The sequence below is a fragment of the Coregonus lavaretus genome (assembly GCF_964263955.1).
Source record: "Coregonus lavaretus genome assembly, chromosome: 23".
In the NCBI taxonomy this organism is placed as follows: domain Eukaryota; kingdom Metazoa; phylum Chordata; class Actinopteri; order Salmoniformes; family Salmonidae; genus Coregonus; species Coregonus lavaretus.
In genome coordinates this window covers 8,108,961-8,129,908 of record NC_140010.1, presented here as the reverse complement: position 1 = coordinate 8,129,908, position 20,948 = coordinate 8,108,961, and the positions used below count along the sequence as shown (strand labels likewise).

General features: G+C 43.6%; 1 protein-coding gene and 1 pseudogene across 3 annotated transcripts; both read right to left on the bottom strand.

Moving 5' to 3' along the window:
* Positions 1-478: 478 nt before the first annotated feature.
* map2k2b (mitogen-activated protein kinase kinase 2b) lies at positions 479-5,614 on the bottom strand. Of its 2 annotated transcripts, XM_084139834.1 has the most exons (12): positions 4,750-5,614; positions 4,422-4,632; positions 3,825-3,881; positions 3,609-3,698; positions 3,360-3,437; positions 2,189-2,240; positions 1,928-2,052; positions 1,596-1,815; positions 1,438-1,490; positions 1,211-1,272; positions 1,043-1,088; positions 479-828 (listed from the first exon to the last, which is right to left on the bottom strand). In XM_084139834.1, the coding sequence occupies exons 1-12, from the start codon at positions 4,842-4,844 to the stop codon at positions 718-720; spliced, it is 1,200 nt and encodes a 399-aa protein (XP_083995960.1). In that variant the 5' UTR covers positions 4,845-5,614; the 3' UTR covers positions 479-717. The 2 variants fall into 2 exon arrangements, with proteins under 2 accessions (XP_083995960.1, XP_083995959.1); XM_084139833.1 differs by having other exon boundaries at positions 1,438-1,815; positions 4,750-5,605.
* A 4,406-nt stretch (positions 5,615-10,020) lies between these two features.
* Positions 10,021-18,971, bottom strand: LOC311098851 (solute carrier family 22 member 4-like; annotated as a pseudogene). Its single transcript has 7 exons — positions 18,854-18,971; positions 16,767-16,869; positions 16,417-16,525; positions 15,421-15,512; positions 10,901-11,116; positions 10,629-10,805; positions 10,021-10,059 (listed from the first exon to the last, which is right to left on the bottom strand). The product of its transcript is annotated as a solute carrier family 22 member 4-like (transcript).
* Positions 18,972-20,948: the final 1,977 nt, after the last annotated feature.

The window sequence follows — 20,948 nt, the reverse complement described above, 5'->3', positions numbered from 1 at the left end:
ATGTTATCTATGTGCTCCCCATACTGTACTGTCTTTAGTCATCCTATTTAGCTAGCCCGCCTAAGTAACCTATGCTGCAGAGCTGTGCTGTGTACATTCCTCTCTCATGATGCGGTCTGTGTTTATCTAACATAACGTAGCAAGCGTAAAAGTTTACCCGTACAGAGATCTGTATATAATGATGAGATGTTCATGTCTCCGCCCGAACAACGGAAATCGTTGTCCCAAAGGTGGGAAGGCAGGCAACAAGCTTAGGTCCAAAATAAGCCCATAGAAACACATTGGGCTTATTTTGGACAGATTTTGGATGGATTATGATCATTGTAGTTAATTACCACGTTTCTGCGCTGAACTATGTTGAATATTTGCTTAATGAAAACTACAACTCCCTTCAGCCCAGCGTCCCACATACTGTAGTTCTTGATTTGATTTCTCTCCAGAGAAACGGCGCATTGGACTCACAAAAAGACCCCGAATGTCAGCCAATTAGTTGTTTAATAACCACTTTTTTTTTTTTTTAACGAAACGTTGGTTAATCGCTCAGCACTAATGGTTAGAGAAGAGTGACTGACTGGAGGCTTTAGAGCCAATCACCCGAGGGAGGAGTGGTGGCTGACAAGAAAAGCGTGTGTGTGTGTGTGTGTGTGTGTATAAGCTGCTTGCTGCCCATTAGTCTGTAGGCTGCCGCTGCATGTCTGTTTGAGTGTGTGCGTGTGCTTAGTCTGCAGTGCGTGTGGGAGTGCTGGGTTGGTTCAGCCCCATGGTTTTACAGAGCCAGCCAGCGAAGTCCATCTCTTCTACCTCCGAGCGCTTGATAAAAGTGTGGTTCTGAAACAAACACAAGAGACATGGCTCAGTAAAGCTACATCTATGCTTCAGCTAATAATGTACTGTGACATATCTATCCTGTCTATCTCTTTAGTTATTATAACCATTAACTGAGCGGCCAACAGCGAGGGACTGGGATCCAATATGCCTCGCTTTTCTGTCAAAGGGCTAGCTTTTCTCTCGAGTCCTTTCCAGTCCAAAGGCCAACACTCACCATCAGCATCTTCAGGTCCGCCCGGTCTGCTGGGTTCTTGATGAGACTGAGGAAGCACAAGAAAGTCACTAATTTCATAAATAAATAACATGCACACAGAGACAGTGAGATCTAATGATTAAATCAAGGCATTGTATTCATAAATCATTCAGACTGAGGGGGACTCACCATCTAGTCACAAAGTCCTGGAAATCAGAGGTGAATACTCCATGGGGCAGCTTGGGGGGAGGCTGTAACAAAATCATGATCTGATTCAATAACGAGCACATTTATACACCATGCCATGGATAACAGTAGAGTTTGGTCATATTCTATTCTAGCTTCCGTTCCGTGACAATCATTTGCATTCTTCGATCTATCTATGGCAATGAGGGGGTATCCTGAGCAGTGTTTACCTCGTTGACGATGTAGTCCAGCAGCTCAAAGATGGCCATTGCAGGACCGTGGCCTGAATAACAGTAAAACATTATTGAGGTCATCAGTACAAATATGTAAATTATCTCGATCTGCGAAAGAGGCTGTGTGTGTGTGTGGGTCTGGTGTATGTTCTGACCGCTGGCAGGTCTGCCCCCGGGGGGTCTGGGTCGGGGAGAGGTGCTGCTGTGCATTTCTCCCTCGGTCCCGTCCGTGATGGGCCGGCCAAAGATGGCCTCCAGCTCTTTGGCGTCCGGAGGGGGGATGGGGTACCGACCGATGGAAAGCTCCACCAGAGACAGACCCATGCTCCACACATCAGACTGGACAGAGTAGTGGGTGCCCTGCAATCTCTCCGGCTGTTGGTTAGAGACACAGAGATAGATGGTTTACATACACACAAGCATGCAAGCACAGGCACGTGTACTCTCTCACACAAACACACACGCAAACAGAATCAGGGGTACGCACCGACATGTAGGAACGTGTTCCCACAAAGGAGTTGGCCATGGAGTCTATTAGCTGGCCGCTCACCCCGAAGTCACACAACTTGATCTCCCCACGAGAGTTCACCAGGATATTGGAGGGCTTTACGTCTGGGGGACAGGAAGGAGGGACCGTTAGACTGGGCAGGCAAATTGCAAAAAAATACACAGGCGCAGACAAACACAGAGGAAAATGTATCTACCTATGCACTGTACGTAAATTCAAATGCATAGCATCAATGTGTACCTCTGTGCATGATCTGGTGTTTCTCTCGTAGATACGCTAACCCTCTTAGAACCTGTGAAGAAGACGTGAAAATGTTGCAGTTTTTGCCCAGTTTCAAGAGCACACTTGGAATTGTCAAATATTATATCTATCCTTTGGGAAACAATAGACATGCATTACTATCTTCATATGTAGCTAGCTATGGTTTGTTGTAGGGGTGTGCTGACATGGCCATACTCGTATTCCTAATTGTATTCGTAAGTTGCCAGTTGGATCGGATGATACTCGTGATTGGAAAAAACAGAAGTGTTTTAATTTGCCTAAATAGATGTTGGCAAAATACCTCCCTGCACATTCTCACTGCAAAAAAAGCTGCCGATTAGGAGCAGCGCGCGGAGGGGTGTGTGTCTGTTTCCTCAATTTGAAGCGGGCAGCCAAGTTAGCTGTCATTCAGTCAGAATGCGCATCAGCATTTCATATTTTTTCTCTACCCTTGACCCACTTGTTAGACATTTTGCAAATTGATATCTTGACAGCAAACGTCCTCGCCATGTAATTTATCATAGTAGCAGGCAGCAACAATCTAACTGATCAGACTGAAAACATGGAGGAAAACTGATCGGGTGAAATTATGAAGCGAGTGAACAGAGAAATATAGCTTCACTCTATCCAATCAGAGCAGCAGGGTCAACATAAAGCCTGCCCTTCTCTTTACATTTACATTATAGTCATTTAGCAGACGCTCTTATCCAGAGCGACTTACAGTTAGTGAGTGCATTCATTATTTTTTAAATATATTTTTTTTCATACTGGCCCCCCGTGGGAAACGAACCCACAACCCTGGCGTTGCAAACGCCATGCTCTACCAACTGAGCTACATCCCTGCCGGCCATTCCCTCCCCTACCCTGGACAACGCTGGGCCAATTGTGCGCCGTCGCATGGGTCTCCCGGTCGCGGCCGGCTACGACAGACATGCAAACTAGCCAGTTGAGTTATTTAGACCATGTAGAACCTTGCACGACTGACTGACATGAGAAATATGCTGGCACCCGAAAATGACTTTTTCCCCACCATCACGGATAATAACAAAAAAATACTCTGATCATAATCACATCCAGAAAATTGCCCATATCTGTTATGATACTTGTTTTGTCTGACTACTTGGTACACCCCTAGTTTGTTGATACTCACAGCGATGCTGACTTTCCCCAGGATCTCCTCAGGGATCCTCCTGGCCTCCTTCAGCACCTGGTCCAGAGAGCCCCCGTCCTGCAGGGAGAGAGGAGAGCCACCTCACACAAACACTTCACAGTAGAACAAGGTCAGAGTCTACCTGCATTGCAACCTCACTATCTCAATCCCCAAAATGATTTAACTTGCTCTTGAAAGACACCCTCTCTCACCCCACTCCATCCCCCCATTCTCTCCCCCTTCCTTTACCATGTGTTCCATGCAGATGCTGATCTCTCCGTCGCTGTAGAAGGACCCGTAGAAACTAACGATGTAGGGAGAATTACACTCATGTAGCAACTGAGGGAGACATAGAGAGCGAGGTTTATAAACACATAAGGAATTCTCATGTTTAAGAATTTATTTGGTTTAAACATTATATTATTAAGTTGTTGATAATGTTAAGTTAAATAACAAAAGCGGCACCTGTAGCTCTCTGATGATCTGGTTCCTGATGGCTGGCTTGATCTCCAGATGGATCAGCTAAGGAGAGAGGATGAATGCAATACATACACACCAAAAATCAATACGTTTTTGTCTCATCACTAATTGCTGGTTTTGCTGGTTCAAAATGGACGTCTTAATTGTTTTGTTAGCATTACAGAAATATGTGCCTAGTCTTTTGTTGTGAACAATTGTTAATACTGGATCACATCAAAGGCAATACAATCAATAAAAACACTGTATAATTGATCATTTTTTAACCCCCCCCCCCAAAAAAAAAAAAAAACATACCCCTGGCACACACAATATACACATAATAAACAAAACCATACAAATCAAATAACAATAAACAAATATTACAATAAAATAACATATTATATTGTCACATACACCGGATAGGTGCAGCGAAATGTTTTGTTTTACAGAGTCAGCCATAGTCATAAGGCGCCCCTGGAGCCTTGCTCAAGGGCACATCGACAGATTTAACATCAATCGGCTAACACCCACCTGATCCTTCCTGATCTAAAAAATGGGTCATGAGGTTGCTTTCAGACTGGCAACAGCATTCACACCGCTCACCTTTCTGGCCATGACTAGGCCTGAGGGTTTGTGGCACACCTTGTTGACCACGCCTCCGTTGCCGACACCCAACTCACAAATGCGGTGGAAGTCATCGTCTTTCAGCTCGCCCACCTTAGCCTTCTGGGTAAGGAAATTCTCCAGGCGCTTCTTCTGCTGCTCGTCCAGATCCAACTCCTCCAACTTCTTCTGAAGGGCCTCTAGGTTAGCGCTGAGAGCGAAGGAGGAGGGAGAATTCTCACATTAGCTCATGGTTTTAAGATTTAAAGTAAAGGTTGACTTGAATTTCAGTTTAACTGTAGCCAGCTGGCTAAGGAGTTACACTTACTCAGAGGCAGCTGCGATGGTCGTGGAGGTGGACAATACTCCCTCACCGCCGGTGGGTGTGATGTTAAGGCGCACCGGTCTTTTTTTGGGTGCCATGTTTTGTTTTAGAGAATAACTTGCTAGATACCAGCGTTGAGTCTCTTGATCACAACTTGCTTTGTCGCTAGAAGAGTAACTGAATGCAGTTGGCAGATCCAAAAAGCCCCAGGCCTGCCTAGTTAATTAGCTCTCAAACTAGCCTGTGTATCTATCGAATCAACAGGGGTGACAATGAGGTGGCTAGTTAGCCAAGCTAACCTGTCTGTAGTCTGGTCTAAAACACCTAGTTAGAACTAACGTTAGATGGCTGGATAAGCTAGCTATGACTAGTTAGTTATTGGCAGTCACAGGAGGCAATAGCTAACGTTAGCAATAAACTGGCTAGCAAGCTAACATTATGGTAACAAATAATTAGCTAGTAAGACACGTATGTTTTAATATAATTATGTTAAATGAATCACGTTACCTCCAAGTTGGGGTAAAGAATGAATCAACACAGCTAGCTACACAAGCAAAGGTTGGACCACAGCCATCACCACATTTCATACCAATGGTAATGCCTTTACCTAGGTATAGTTTCTAGCTATTCAAGCTAACTACCCCCACTGTAGTCCTTGCGTGCTGCTCCGCTATCGTCTTCGCCAAACCCGTCTAGGCCTAGCAGAACGTTCAGAAGGAGCGGACCGTCGGGGCCAAGAAGTTATTCGTGTCCTGAGATGTGGACCATAGACTGTACACAACGTCCCAGCATAAGAGTGGGGGTCGCGGCTAAATTTGGCCCTCTTCGCGGTAGCATCAGATGCTGTTTGGTCCAGGAAGACGCTATCAAAGAAAGTCTCGCGAGAGAACTTGTCTTTACCGAAGTTATGGCACACCTTTCCACCTGGTGATATGCAATTATTTTATATAGATGACTGATAGGGGGCGCTGTGTTGAAGTCACGGTGCCTCCATCTTGGCATCCCCCACCATTGAAAAAAATATTTAGGAAGCTATAGAACTGAATGTATTAATGTCTAAATTAGTTTTTTGCCCCATTTATTCAATTAGACACCTTAATGCATACGTTTAAATTATGCGAGGTGAACATACATATACAAAATAAAAAAATATATAAACATGTTTCCTTAAAGTATAATTTTGAGATTAATGTTACTGTCCCCACTACAACAAAAAATACTTAAATACATATAATTTTGTCCTTTAAACATTTAATTCAAATACTGTAGAATTCCATTCATTCCCATGATTAGATTAGATGAGTTTTAGTCACATGAACAGGGACGCAGACGTAATTGCAGGGTACAGTGAAATTCTTAAGCTCCGAGCTCCAACAGTGTAGGTCAAAAAGGGAAGTGAATGAAACAATAATAATAATAATATATACATATTTACAACTGTAACAATTATAAATGTCCATTGGGGGGTGAGGGCAGGGTAAATGTCAGTTGAGGGAGCAGCGGGGACCCTTCAGTGACAGGCCACATTTCTATGGTTAAACTAATTTCTTCAGCCTCCCGAGGTTGAAGAGTTGCTGTCGTGCCTTCTTCACCACAGCGTCCGTGTGTTTTTGACCATTTCAGCTCCTCTGAGATGTGTACAGTCGTGGTCAAATTTTTTGAGAATGACACAAATACTCATTTTCACAAAGTCTGCTGCCTCAGTTTTGATGATGGCAATTTGCATATACTCCAGAATGTCATGAAGAGTGATCAGATTAATTGCAATTAATTGCAAAGTCCCTCTTTGCCATGAAAATTAACTTAATCCCCCAAAAACATTTCCACTGCATTTCAGCCCTGCCACAAAAGGACCAGCTGCCATCATGTCAGTGATTCTTTCGTTAACACAGGTGAGAGTGTTGATGAGGACAAGGCTGGAGATCACTCGAGGACAAGGCTGGAGATCACTCTGTCATGCTGATTGAGTTAGAATAACAGACTGGAAGCTTTAAAAGGAGGGTGGTGCTTGAAATCATTGTTCTTCATCTGTTAACCATGGTTACCTGCAAGGAAACACGTGCCGTCATCATTGCTTTGCACAAAAAGATCTTCACAGGCAAGGATATTGTTGCTAGTAAGATTGCACCTAAATCAACCATTTATCGGATCATCAAGAACTTAAAGGAGAGAGGTTCAATTGTTGTGAAGAAGGCGTCAGGGCGCCCAAGAAAGTCCAGCAAGCGCCAGGACCGTCTCCTAAAGTTGATTCAGCTGTGGGATCGGGGCACCACCAGTGCAGAGCTTGCTCAGGAATGGCAGCAGGCAGGTGCGAGTGCATCTGCACGCACAGTGAGGCGAAGACTTTTGGAGGATGGCCTGGTGTCAAGAAGGGCAGCAAATAAGCCACTTCTCTCCAGGAAAAACATCAGGGACAGACTGATATTCTGCAAAAGGTACAGGGATTGGACTGCTAAGGACTGGGGTAAAGTCATTTTCTCTCTTTGAATCCCCTTTCCGATTGTTTGGGGCATCCGGAAAACACCTTGTCCGGAGAAGAAAAGGTGAACGCTACCATCAGTCCTGTGTCATGCCAACAGTAAAGCATCCTGAGACCATTCATGTGTGGGGTTGCTTCTCAGCCAAGGGAGTGGGCTCACTCACAATTTTGCCTAAGAACACAGCCATGAATAAAGAATGGTACCAACACATCCTCCGAGAGCAACTTCTGCCAACCATCCAAGAACAGTTTGGTGACGACCAATGCGTTTTCCAGCATGATGGAGCACCTTGCCATAAGGCAAAAGTGATAACTAAGCGGCTTGGGGAACAAAACATTGACATTTTGGGTCCATGGCCAGGAAACTCCCCAGACCTTAATCCCATTGAGAACTTGTGGTCGAACCTCAAGAGGTGGGTGGACAAACAAAACCCCACAAATTCTGACAAACTCCAAGCATTGATTATGCAAGAATGGGCTTCCATCAGTCAGGATGTAGCCCAGAAGTTAATTGACAGCATGCCAGGGCAGATTGCAGAGGTCTTGAAAAAGAAGGGTCGACACTGCAAATATTGACTCTTTGCATAAACTTAATGTAATTGTCAATAAAAGCCTTTGACACTTATGGAATGCTTGTAATTATACTTCAGTATACCATAGTAACATCTGACAAAAATATCTCATAACACTGAAGCAGCGAACTTTGTGAAGACCAATACTTGTATCATTCTCAAAACTTTTGACCACGACTGTACACCGAGCAACTTTATCTTTTTGACCAACTCCACGGCGGCCCTGTTGATGAGGTTGGGGGCGTGCCCAGCCTGGTACCTCCTGACATCCACAATCAGCTCCTTTGTTTTGCTGACTTTGAGGGAGAGGTTGTTTACCTGGCACCATGCCATCAGAGTGCCTACCTCCTCTCTGTAGGCCGTCTCGTCATTGTTGGTAATCAGACCTACTATTGTCATGTCGTCAGCGAACTTGATAATGGAGTTGGAACTGTGTGAGGCCAAGCAGTCATGGATATACAGGGAGTACAGGAGGGGACTGAGGACGCACCCTTGTGGGGCCTCCGTGTTGAGAATCAGTGTTGGGGAGGTAATGTTGCCAACCTTCACCACCTGGGGACGGCCTGTCAGGAAGTCCAGGACCCAGTTGCATATGGAGGAGTTCAGTCCCAGGGCCGTGAGCTTTGTGGTGAGCTTAGAGGGCACTATGGTATTGAAGGCTAAGCTGTAGTCAACGAAAATTATCCTCACATATGCATTCCTTTTGTCCAGGTTGGTAAGGGGAATGTGCAGTGCAATGGCGATTGCGTCGTCTGTGGATCTGTCGAGCGGTAGGCGAAATGGAGAGGGTTGAGCGTGTCGGGGAGGGAGGAGGTGATGTGACTGATCTTTGACTAGCCTCTCGAAGCACTTCATGATGACAGAAGTGAGTGCTACGGGTCGGTAGTCATTCAGTTCAGTTACTTTCCCTTTCTTGGGCATGGGGATGATAGTGAACATCTTAAATCAGGTAGGGATAGCGGCCTGAGCTAGAGAGAGATTGAAAATGTCCGAAAACACAACAGCTAGCTGGTTTGCACATGCTCTGAGGGCGTGGTTGGGGATGTCGTCTGGGCCGGCAGCCTTGCGAGAGTTAACACGCTTGCATACATCCTCTGTGGAGACCGTAAGCCCTTAGCACTTGTTGTCCTCAGGGGCTCTCCTCGGCAGCTCAGAGTCATTATGCTCGAAGCATGAGAAAAAGGTGTTTAGCTCTTCCGGTAGGGTGGCGTTGGTGTCCGTGACATGACTGGCTTTCTTTTTGTAATCAGTGGTTGTTAGAAGCCCCTGCCACATACGCCTCGTGTCCGACCTGCTGAATTGCTCCTCCACTTTGTTCTGCCATCTTGATCGATCTTCGTAGGCCGTATTTGTACTGTTTAACCAGGACTGCTCCTACTGGTTGCCAATATGGCCGACCGGTGGCTTCAAAACTTCTCAATCACCAATACATAGTATCTGCAATCCAGGGTTTATATACATCATTGGTGGTATCATAGTCCTAAGGATGTAAATGTTTGCTATACAAACTGCTTTTAAAAGCTATTATTAGGATGGAGTTTCACCAGGGAACTCTCCCATGAAATCTAAATAAGAAATCAGCATATTTTCCATCATGGCCAAGGGCTGGTGGAAAAGGTGGCACGGAGTGGTTGTAAAAAGGCAAAAACACAATAATGAAAGCAAAAGCAAACAAATTATTAGAATACTTATTATCATATTGAACGAACACATGCCAATTGATGTTTTTTTTCTGCAATTATGTATCGCACATCAATAGCATAAAACTGCAGTGAGAAGCCAGTAGGAGGTGCTACCAGACTAGGGTCACCCTACTGTGAGGCTGGCAACTTACTTAATTACTTGGGCATTCTTTGCAGAACCGCAAATCAACAGACCGCTTCCAACCTGTTCTGTCCTGTGCCATTTGTTCAAGGTGTTGCCATGACAGTCATACTTCATTTCTTGCCTTGACAAGAATAACCTTTTTTTTCCCCTTTCACTCTCTTGGCTTACTGTTTGGTAAGAATCCCATCCGCCCCATATAATAGACTACATTATACTGTAAGTATATGAATGTTTCGGCCCCACGGTTTGACCACTGTAGGAATTGATTCTTATATAATGTATATCATAAGTGGAGTGGACTCAAAACACTGCATTAAAAATCATAGATTTGTTTCTTCAAGTGTCAGGTGAGCTTGTGCTGTTCCCTTCATTCTTGGGATGTCTTTCAGGTTATGGTCATATTGGACAGTGGTCGACTCCTTTGATGAGCAGAAGCTAAAAGAAAAGGGAAAAAAAGGGATTATACTTTGTGAGAATAATATTAATCTCTTTTGGAGTGGAGGTCATAATCACATGACAATGATAAGTACACGTTTCTGTCCGCCCAAGTTACTATTTTTTGGCCTGCTACTGTACTGTGCTTGGGTGTGCGTGACTCTTCTCTTTTCAAAATCACATGGCACACGACTTTACTGTTCATGACATAACCACTGACAACTATGACAACCACTATAAATAAGTTAGTACCATGGTTCAATGTCACATTCACAAGACAGCTGTTAAAGCACAATGTAATTGCACTCATCTATTTTATGACCTACCACCTGATAGGCTTGACTTGGCTGTTGTCAGGGAGTTCCCTGGTGTCCAGAAGCAGAAGACTCAGACCAGCAGAAAAGAGACTAATTATCCCAAAGATAATGTATGGCAGGATTTTGTGGTAAACTCCTGAAAACAGAAAGTTCAAGTTGATTATATTAAATCATAATGGGCCATAACATTCGTAGGCCTGGGTTCATTGCATGCACACTACATTCATTGTAGCATGCATACCAGACACAAACACATCGATGTAGATGATGTAGGGGGGAGAGGATGCCGCTGGCGCATGCAGCCATGGAGGCCATGTTTCTGACCACAGTCGGGAAGAGCTCAGTGGAGAAGAGATAGAGGAAGCAGTAGGCCCCCAGACTCGCCCAGCTTGCCCAGCAACGCCAGCACCAGAGACAAGACGAGCCGATCTGAGGAGACACAGGAGCAGGGCACACAGAGAGACACAACACAGAACAGTCACTGACTTTGGTGACAGTGACGGATCACTTGGGTTAACACAGACCCTCAGGGACCAGCTTGATGACTACCAGCATGACACCACAGAACAGCAGCAAGGAGAAGAGGATTGTGGGCCGCCGGGCTCGGCGAATCAGAACCCAGGTGCCCACGTAGGCCACGATCTTGGTTGCCTGCCGAGATAAAGCAGTTGAAGTAGGAGTCGCCGTTCATGTTGGCTGTGTTGAGGGAAAGACCGTAAAAGATCATGGAAGTCACTGCCCTGAGGGAGGGAGGGAGGGAGGGAGGGGGGAATGGGAGAGAGAGGGGAATGGGAGAGAGAGGGAGAGTCATGGTATGGCCATGCAAAATACAGACTGGCGAACTGATGAGCAGGTAGATGAGCTATGTTCTCAATTTCAGGTGATAGCTAAGGTTAGGGTAAGGGCTAAAGTTAGGGTTTGTGGTTAAACATGTGGGGTTTGTTCTTCATTTAGGCCCCTAAGCCTCCTTAATGTGGATGTAAAGGTGCTGACGAAGGTGATAGCGAGGCGTCTGGAAGTAGTCTTACCAAGACTCATATCACAGGAACAAACCGGCTTCATAAAGGACAGATATTCATTTATTTTATATTCGGACACTGTTTAACATGATTTATTCTAAACAATTCTCCAACTCCCCTGAGGTGGTAATCTCCCTAGATGCAGAGAAGGCATTCGACAGAAATGAATGGGAGTACCTATTTGCTGTTCTTAAAAAGTTGGATTTGGGGACGAATTTAGCTCATGGATCCGTCTCTTGTATACATCTCCCCAGGCCAGTGTCTGTACCAATGACACCCGTTCAGATTATTTTGCCCTGGAACGTGGGACACGCCAAGGCTGCCCACTGTTCCCTTTATTATTTGCTGTTGCCATTGAGCCCCTTTCAGTAGCTTTACGGGCATCCTCCACTTTCCAAGGTGTAACACAGAAAGGAGTTGAACATAGGTTCTCATTATATGCAGATGATTTGTTACTCTATGTAAATAACCCTGTAACCTGTTTACCTTCTATCCTTTCTATTCTGGAGAACTTTGGCTCCTTCTCCGGTTACAAGCTGAATCTCCAGAAAAGTGAGTGCTTCCCAATCAATCAAGCAGCACTACAGCTCCAGCAGACAGACTTGCCTTTTCAGCTTAGCCGCTCTGGTTTCAAATACCTTGGAGTGAACGTAACTAGTTCATTACATGCTCTTTTTTTAATGTAAACTTTGCTCCCCTCCTTACGCAAATGAAAACTGATTTTCAGAGATGGGGTAGTTTACCACTATCACTTATAGGAAGGATTAACGCTGTAAAAATGAACAGTTTACCCAAATTCCTTTGTCTATTTCAATCTATCCCATTGTTTTTACCAAAGTGTTTTTTAAAGTCATTCAATCAGGCTGTTAACACATTTATCTGGGGAGGAAAGGTACCCAGAGTCAGTAGATCTTTACTTCAGAGATGCAAATTTAGTGGCGGGCTTGCACTACCCAACTTTTTATACTATTACTGGGCAGCCAACTTTCAGAAATTGCCATTCTGGTTCCCTGCTCCAGATACCCCATGGTGCCACCTAGAGGCACATTCTTGTATTTCTGCATCTCTTCCTGCTTTACTCAGCTCTTCTCTCCCAGCATGCCCCTCTCTCTATACTGGCAATCCTGTAGTGCTTTACACCAGGGGTGTCAAACGTACTGCCCGCGGGCCGAATCAGGCCCGCAAACGGGTTTAATCCGGCCCGCGAGATGATTTTGAAAAATATTTTGCGCTGCAATTTTTCAATAAAATAAACTGCTGTTCCAATTGCGTCCACTGGATGGCGCAATAGCAATTGTGTTAAGCAAGCAAACTGTTTATACCGGGGCAGAGCAAGTAGGTCAAGCACGTGCAGCCAATGAGCTACTTTGTTTTGCCCGCGATATTTATTACGGCTTCTACTTTTAACATTATGTGCTTTGGCACCCTCATTGCCCCAATATGTCTCTGTCAAAAAAGAGAAAAGTGGACGCAGAGTGCAGAGTGTTCCAAGAAAAATGGTCATCCTATTTAATCACGGAATTGAATGGGAAAGCTGTATGTTTGGTGTGTTCAGAGCATGTTGCAGTGCTGAAAGAATATAACCTTCGTCGCCACTATGTGAGTCTTCATGCCGACAAATATGACAACTTTCAAGGACAGCGGAGATGAGAGAAGGTGAATGAACTGTTGGCGGGTCTGAAGAAACAGCAGTCTGTGTTTACTCACAGCCGAGACATCAGTGACGCTGCAGTGAAAGCTAGCTACCTCATTGCTAATGAAATCGCAGTGGCTTCAAAACCATTTAGTGAGGGTGAATTTGTAAAAACATGCATGATGAAGGCAGCGGAGATTGTGTGCCCTGAAAAGCGGCAGGCTTTTGCAAATATCAGCCTGACAAGAAACACAGTTGCAGACAGGATTTCCGATCTTTCAGTGGATTTGGACAGCCAGTTGAAGCAAAAAGTAAAGTCATTTATTGCGTTTTCGGTTGCAATTGATGAAAGCACGGACATTACAGATGTTGCACAACTGGCCATTTTTTCATCCGCGGAGTTGATGACACATTGACCGTCACCGAGGAGTTCGTGGAGTTGGTGCCGATGACAGATACAACGACAGCAGCTGATATTTTTACCGCACTCGTCGACGCGCTGGACAGGGTCGGAGTGGACTGGTCCCGCGCTGTCAGCCTGGCTACAGATGGTGCGCCCTCAATGATCGGGAAAAAAGCAGGCGTTGTGACAAAGTTCAGAGAGAAAGTGCAATCTGCAAATGGAGGACGTGATTTTTTGACTTTTCACTGTATTTTGCACCAGGAGGCTTTGTGTTGCAAGTCATTAAAGATGGATAACGTCATGAAGGTGGTCATCCAAACTGTTAATTTCATCCGATCCAGAAGCCTGAATCACCGTCAGTTTGACAGCCTTCTCAGAGAGAAAGACCACAACTATGGCCTGCCATACCACACTGAGGTAAGATGGTTAAGCCGAGGTGCTGTGCTGAGGCGTTTCTTTGATTTACGAGAAGAAATTGAACAGTTCATGGAAGAAAAGGGCAAACCAGTGTTAGAATTTCATTCCGCAGAATGGATGCCGGACCTTGCATTTATGGTGGATGTTACAGAGCACCTGAATAAATTGAACAAACAGCTGCAAGGGCGCAACAAAGTTGTCACGCAGTATTATGACAGCATACGTTCTTTCAAGTTGAAGCTGTCATTGTGGGAGATGCAACTTTCCGGTGGTGATGCAGCTCACTTCCCCTGTCTGAAAAATGTGCGCGCGACCCAACATGTGGCAGACATGAAGCGGTTCAAAGATAAAATAACTGGACTGTTACGGGAGTTTGAGCAACGCTTTCAGATTTATGTTTATATGTTTTTATGTTGATGTGCTATTGTTTTTAATTGATTTTATTTTATTTGTATATTTAACCTATTCTTGACTCTGTGGTTCTTGCACTTGGTTGGGGAACAGGATTTCATTATTTTTATCTACATTTCTGCCTGAGAAATGACACCCTGATATAGTTCTATGATCTGTGATATACTTCTGTGAATCACTGAGGCATTGTGTGTTTGTGTGTTCTTTGTCCTCAGAACTTTCAAATAACTTGAGGTGTTTTATGATTAATAGTGATGTTGTGCTTTTGGACACTGTCCTCAGGCTCCAGCTTTATGTTTATATGTTTTTATGTTGATGTGCTATTGTTTTTAATTGATTTTATTTTATTTGTATATTTAACCTATTCTTGACTCTGTGGTTCTTGCACTTGTTTGGGGAACAGGATTTCATTATTTTTATCTACATTTCTGCCTGAGAAATGACACCCTGATATAGTTCTGTGATCTGTGAAACAGTTCTGTTAATCACTGAGGCATTGTGTGTTTGTGTGTTCTTTTTCTTTCGAATTTTCAAATAAACTTGACGTGTTTTATGATTAATAGTGATGTTGTGCTTGTACTATTTTGGACACACTGTCCTCAGGCTCCAGCTTTATGTTGTATGTTGATCGTATTAAAACAAAGAAAACAATCTGAAGTTGTTGTTTTTAAGTTATATATACCATGATTTTTCCGGTCCGGCCCACTTGGGAATATATTTTCCTCCATGTGGCCCCTGAGCTAAAATGAGTTTGACACCCCTGCTTTACACACTTAAGATTTGGTACCAGTTTCGACAGCATTTTAAATTCTCCTCTGCATCTACTATGGGTCCTATTGATAATAATTACTTATTCCCTGCTTCCCTAATAGATCATGCTTTCTCTTACTGGGCTAGGAACGGTATTAAGTCCTTCCAAGACTTATTAGCTCGACATAGAATTCTTCTCCAGTGGAAGTCTGCTCAGCTCCTCTCTACTTCTCATGTGTTGTGTGCAGGAAGGGAGGGATATGGTAAAATATTTGTGCTTACATTGATGTACATTTTGTAAAACTTGAACAAAAATATTTTAACAAAAATTTGAGGTTAAAAAGCAACATTTCTGTATTTTCTATCATACCCCGGTAGTGGGGACCATGAACCCTGTGGATGAGTCTGGACCAGAGGATGATGTTGAGGATGGAGATGTTAGCGTTGCGGATAAGGTCCAGGAAAGTGTCCACCTGCTGCTGCTCTTTAGCACTACTCCTTTGCTAAAACACAAAGAGGACACAGGATTCAACTTTACTCTGAATATGTATACACTGCCTGTCTACAATACATCATGATAAATAGCAAAACCCATGTTGCTAAACAAAAATATAAAGGCAACATGTAAATTGTTGGTCCCATGTTTCACGAGCTGAAATAAAAATCCCAGGAATTCTCCATATGCAGAAGAAGCTTATTTCTCTCAAAGTTTGTGCACAAATTTGTTTACATTCCTGTTAGTGAGCATTTCTCTTTTGCCAAGATAATTCATCCAACTGACAGGTGTGGCATATGAAGAAGCTGATTAAACAGCAAGGTCATTACACAGGTGCACCTTGTGCTGGGGACAATAAAAGGCCACTCTAAAATGTGCAGTTTTGTCACACAACACAATGCCACAGATGTCTCAAATGTTGAGGGAGTGTGCAATTGGCATGCTGTCTGCAGGAATGTCCACCAGAGCTGTTGCCAGAGAATGTAATGTTCATTTTTCTACCACAATTGCATTTTATCGTGGTGCATGAGGCAAATGGTGGTCACTCACACCAGATAATGACTGGTTTTCTGATGCCCCTACCTTTTTTGTTAAGGTATCTGTGACCAACAGATGCATATCTGTATTCCCAGTCATGTGAAATCCATAGATTAGGGCCTAATGAATGTATTTCAATTGACTGATTTCCTTATATGTACTGTAACTCAGTAAAATCATAAAAATTGTTGCATGTTGCGTTTATATTTTTGTTCAGTATATATCCAGACAGACACACAGACAACCATCAAAACCCACAACTCTGGGCTGTATCCTTTTGGCACCAACGTTTTCCGTTGCGTGTCCTAATGAATACAACCCTGAAAGCACCATGTTTCAACTAAATGATTCCACACACACACACACACACACACGACAACGAAGATCCTACTAAGGTCGTCCATGACGTTTTTGAGCTTTAATTGCAGGTCCTTCAGGAAGTCACTGGCCTCCACGTTCAGCTGTGGGCAGGAAGTAAGTTTCCTTAATACATGTATTTACATAGCAGGAAGTGTCCTTAATACATGTATTTATGTAGCAGGAATTTGTGTATTTGGTGAAGACATTGGCACTGCACTACGTAAAAGAACAAATAACTAAACAGATGCAGTTCACCTAGCACAGGCTGCAAATATTGTGCAACGCCAAATGTTTGGGGAACCTAAACCCTTCACTGGGTTCCCAGTAGGATTCCCCTGGGTCACTAGATCTATGTGCCACTCACCACCACAGAGGGATGTAGAGAAAGCCAGGTATGGAGGAGGCGACCAGCAGCATCCTCCAGTCGAATATGAAGTAGGCGAAGAGAGGGAGGCAGGTGGGCCACACTATGGCCCAGGAGGGTGTAGCTCTCGTGGGTCAACTTCCCCAGATTCTCTGACCCTGAACCAGGACCACCAGTCAACACATTACTAGGGCCAGGAGTTAGTTTCTCCCAACCAGGAAAAAAGTATGTGCCTTGGTTATTGTAGTGTAGTGTCGAGAAAGTGTTGCTAATTATGCTCTGAAACAAAGGAGTCCGCTTATGCTGTACTTTGATTATAAGTTTTATTTATATCACAAGATTTCAGCATAAGTTTACAGACGTCTGCAGCATCCGGAAAACAGTGTCTCAAAATAAAATGTCTGTTCTGATCTTCTTTGTTCCAACCCAGTACTTATAATCTTTACCAAAATATGGGTGGTTTCCCATACTATCCAATCACCTGTCTCCAACAAACAGACTTCCTCTGTTCTATGGGGTGTCACTCTAAAACGGCTCCCTGTAAAACTGAATAAACATCCTCTCAGGTTCCACTTGAAAACATTAGCAAAGTCATAATTCTTCATACACTACAGTAGCCTACAACTATTATTATTATTACTGTTCGACTACTTGCCACAAGATTCACCACCGCCACCACCACAAACCATTCAGGATCAGAGAAGACTGTTTGGGGTATAATAACTTCCTGTGATTGATACTCAGACTTCTTTACCCCTCTGCTGTGTAGCCTATTTAAGAACACAATAATTGTTGGCACAATTACTATTGACACAACATTTATTGGCAGTCCTGTACTCTTATAATAATAATAATAATATGCCATTTAGCAGACGCTTTTATCCAAAGCGACTTACAGTCATGCGTGCATACATTTTTGTGTATGGGTGGTCCCGGGGATCGAACCCACTACCTTGGCGTTACAAGCGCCGTGCTCTACCAGCTGAGCTACAGAGGACCACTTATGTAGCCTACAGTTTATAAGTGGAACATTCAAAGAGGTTGGGCAGGAACATGATGAATGTAAATGGGCTGTATGCCAGTACCCTGGCCTTGTGCCACATGCAACACCTCTCTCACCCAATACTAGTGATGAAATGCAATTGGATATTGGGCCCCTCAGACAGTTGAGCACACAGTACGTGGGTCAGCTCACTGAGGTAGATTGGATTAGTGCGACGATTGTCTGAACAGCCATTGTACTGAACAACACTGGCTTCCTCCCAAACCTGCAGGACACACAGCATAGAAATAGAATCAGAAGACGCTCATCGACTTGAATAGGGATTCCCATTCTAGTGACTATTTCTGAACAAAACACCTTTTCTGTGTTTAGGCTTTGGGAGTCTACTCCATCTTTTAGTGGTGGGCACCAATATTGATAATTTGATATCGATATGAGCAGGGCATATCATGATATCGGGTTATCCTTCCTGTTAACCTATACATAAAAAAGCCTAGATAAATGTTCCTGCATGCAAGAAACCTCTCACAGACCTTACAGGATAGCATAGCATGCCTGCTGATCATCACTGGTAGACTTGCTTCCCATTCAGACTGGTTGGGTAGGTTTAGGCTCCCTTTGTGTAGATGTGTGCATATGGTTGCATGTTGATGTTAGTTTTAGTCTTGGGCATCCCCATGCTAGTCTTGGAATGGAACATTGGTTACAAGTGTGGTAGGCAACCCGTCTGTCTAGAGAGACTATCCCCACTGTATAAATTATGGTATGGAGTTAAGGGAAGGCATAATCTGATCCAAATGTGAATGGATTTACCTGTTAGAGAGCTGGCCACTAATGAAATATCTGACCAGAACTCCTAGGAAGAAAATCAAGGTGGAGAATGGGACCTTCCATGCATTATCATACACCAACTCCCACTGTGGTGAAGGGACAACTTGGATCAATTAAGCCTGGGATGAGGCTATAAGCCTCTAGCTGTGCCTTTAGATCCCAGACCTCTATGCCTGGATAAAAAAGGTACAGTTTACCTCCAACACTATAGTTGATGTGTATTTCTCAGTGCTGAAGTCTCATCCGTCGAGACATCCCTCCGTCTTGTTCCCAAATTCAGGTGTGGTCACCGCCGTGTTGTTGATCTTCTTGTATCGGGAACACATGTCGGGACCCACCAGTCTACTCTCCTCCTGAAAAGATATCCCCATGTTCGGGTCTCCATTCTCACTCGAGTTGGTGAGTGATAGTTTGCAGCAGTGTTCTGGTATATGTTCTGGAAAGACCATGGACATTCCCATATAACCATTTGGAATAGTGCACACGCTCAGCAAGACGAATACTGTTATTTGGAACAGACCGAACTCTCACAGGAATGATATGACCTCGTCATAGTCTCTCATTTTTACCTCCAACATTTTCACACGCAATTAAAGAATATCATAAAGAGGAAAAAACGATTGTCTCATGCCACATCTGACTGACTGACTTACTGTAAAATTGAGAAATTATGTGACTAAACTCAACAAAAAGAAGAAGAAACTGTATTATGAAGCCAAAATCAATGATATAAAGAATTATGGAAAAAAAACTTTGGAGTACTTAAATGAAATTATGGGTAGAAAGACAAATTCAACTCCATCTTTCATTGAATCAGATGGCTTATTTATCACAAAACCATTTGATGTTGGCAATTATTTTAATGATTACTTAATTGGCAAAGTGGGCAAACTTAAGCAGGAAATGCCAACAACGAACAGTGAGCCATCGTACTCATGCATAAAAAAAAGAAAAGCATTGCAAGTTTGAATTTTGTAAAGTTAGTGTGGGAGAGGTGGAAAAATGATAGTTATCGATCAATAATGACAAACCTCCTGGCATTGACAACTTAGATGGAAAGCTACTGAGGATGGTAGCTGACTCTATAGCCACTCCTATCTGTCATATATTTCATCTGAGCTTAGAGGAAGGTGTTTGTCCTCAGGCCTGGAGGGAGGCCAAAGTCATTCCGCTACCCAAGAGTGGTAAAGCGTCTTTTACTGGTTCTAACAGCAGACCTATCAGCTTGCTGCCAGCTCTTAGCAAACTGTTGGAAAAAGATGTTTGACCAAATACAATGCTATATTTCTGTATAGAGAAGGGCACTCAACATGTACTGCACTGACACAAATGACTGATGATTGGTTGAAAGAAGTTGATAATAAGAAGATTGTGGGAGCTGTACTGTTAGATTTCAGTGCAGCCTTTGATATTATTGATATTATTGACCATGTTGAGAAAACGTATGTGCTATGGCCTTTCAACCTCTGCCATATTATGGATTCAGAGCCATCTATCTAATAGAACAGAGGGTGTTCTTTAATGGAAGCTTCTCTAATGTCAAACATGTAAAGTGTGGTGTACCGCAAGGCAGCTCTCCAGGCCCACTACTCTTTTCTATTTTTACCAATGACCTGCCACTGGCATTAAACAAAGCATGTGTCCATGTATGCTGATGATTCAATCATATATGCATCAGCAACCACAGCTAATGAATTCACTGAAACCCTTAACAAAGAGTTGCAGTCTGTTTTGGAATGGGTGGCCAGTAATAAACTGGTCCTGAACGTCTCTAAAACTAAGAGCGTTGTATTTGGTACAAATCATTCCGTAAGTTCTAGACCTCAACTGAATCTGGTAATGCATGGCGTGGCTGTTTCACGAACCGGCTCAAGTTCGTAACAAAAGGGAGACACGTGGAGACAAGGAATACCCAAAATATATATTTATTAGCTAAAGTAAACTAAATCAAATAACAATGGTGTGTGTAATCAGTAATCAGTAGTGTAAGTGAGTGTTTGCATGCATAAATGTAATAATGCAAAGTGTTGAAAGGTGCCAAAGCAAACAACCAAAAAGGCCACAAAAATATCACAACCAAAGTCAAAGTATCTGCCTGGAGAGAGTCTCCTCAATGAATGTGGAAGAGGTCCATTTATGCTGGGACACACCCGGCCCAGGTGTTTCCCATGTAGCTGACGACCCTCCCAACTCCGCCCACCGGCATCCTAATAAGGAAACAAGAGCAAAGAGAGAATACGGCAGACAGAGTGGGAGGGTCGTCATACTGTTGAACAAGTTGAGGAGACTATTACTTGGTGTTATCTTAGATTGTAAACTGTCATCGTCAAAACATATAGAATCAATGG

Coding starts and splice junctions, on each gene's coding strand:
- map2k2b (XM_084139833.1), bottom strand. CDS start 4,844: ATGGCACCCAAAAAAAGACCGGTGCGCCTTAACATCACACCCACCGGC. Junction 4,633..4,749: donor ACCATCGCAGCTGCCTCTGA/GTAAGTGTAACT, acceptor CTTCGCTCTCAG/CGCTAACCTAGAGGCCCTTC. Junction 2,241..3,359: donor TGGGGAAAGTCAGCATCGCT/GTGAGTATCAAC, acceptor TCTTCTTCACAG/GTTCTAAGAGGGTTAGCGTA.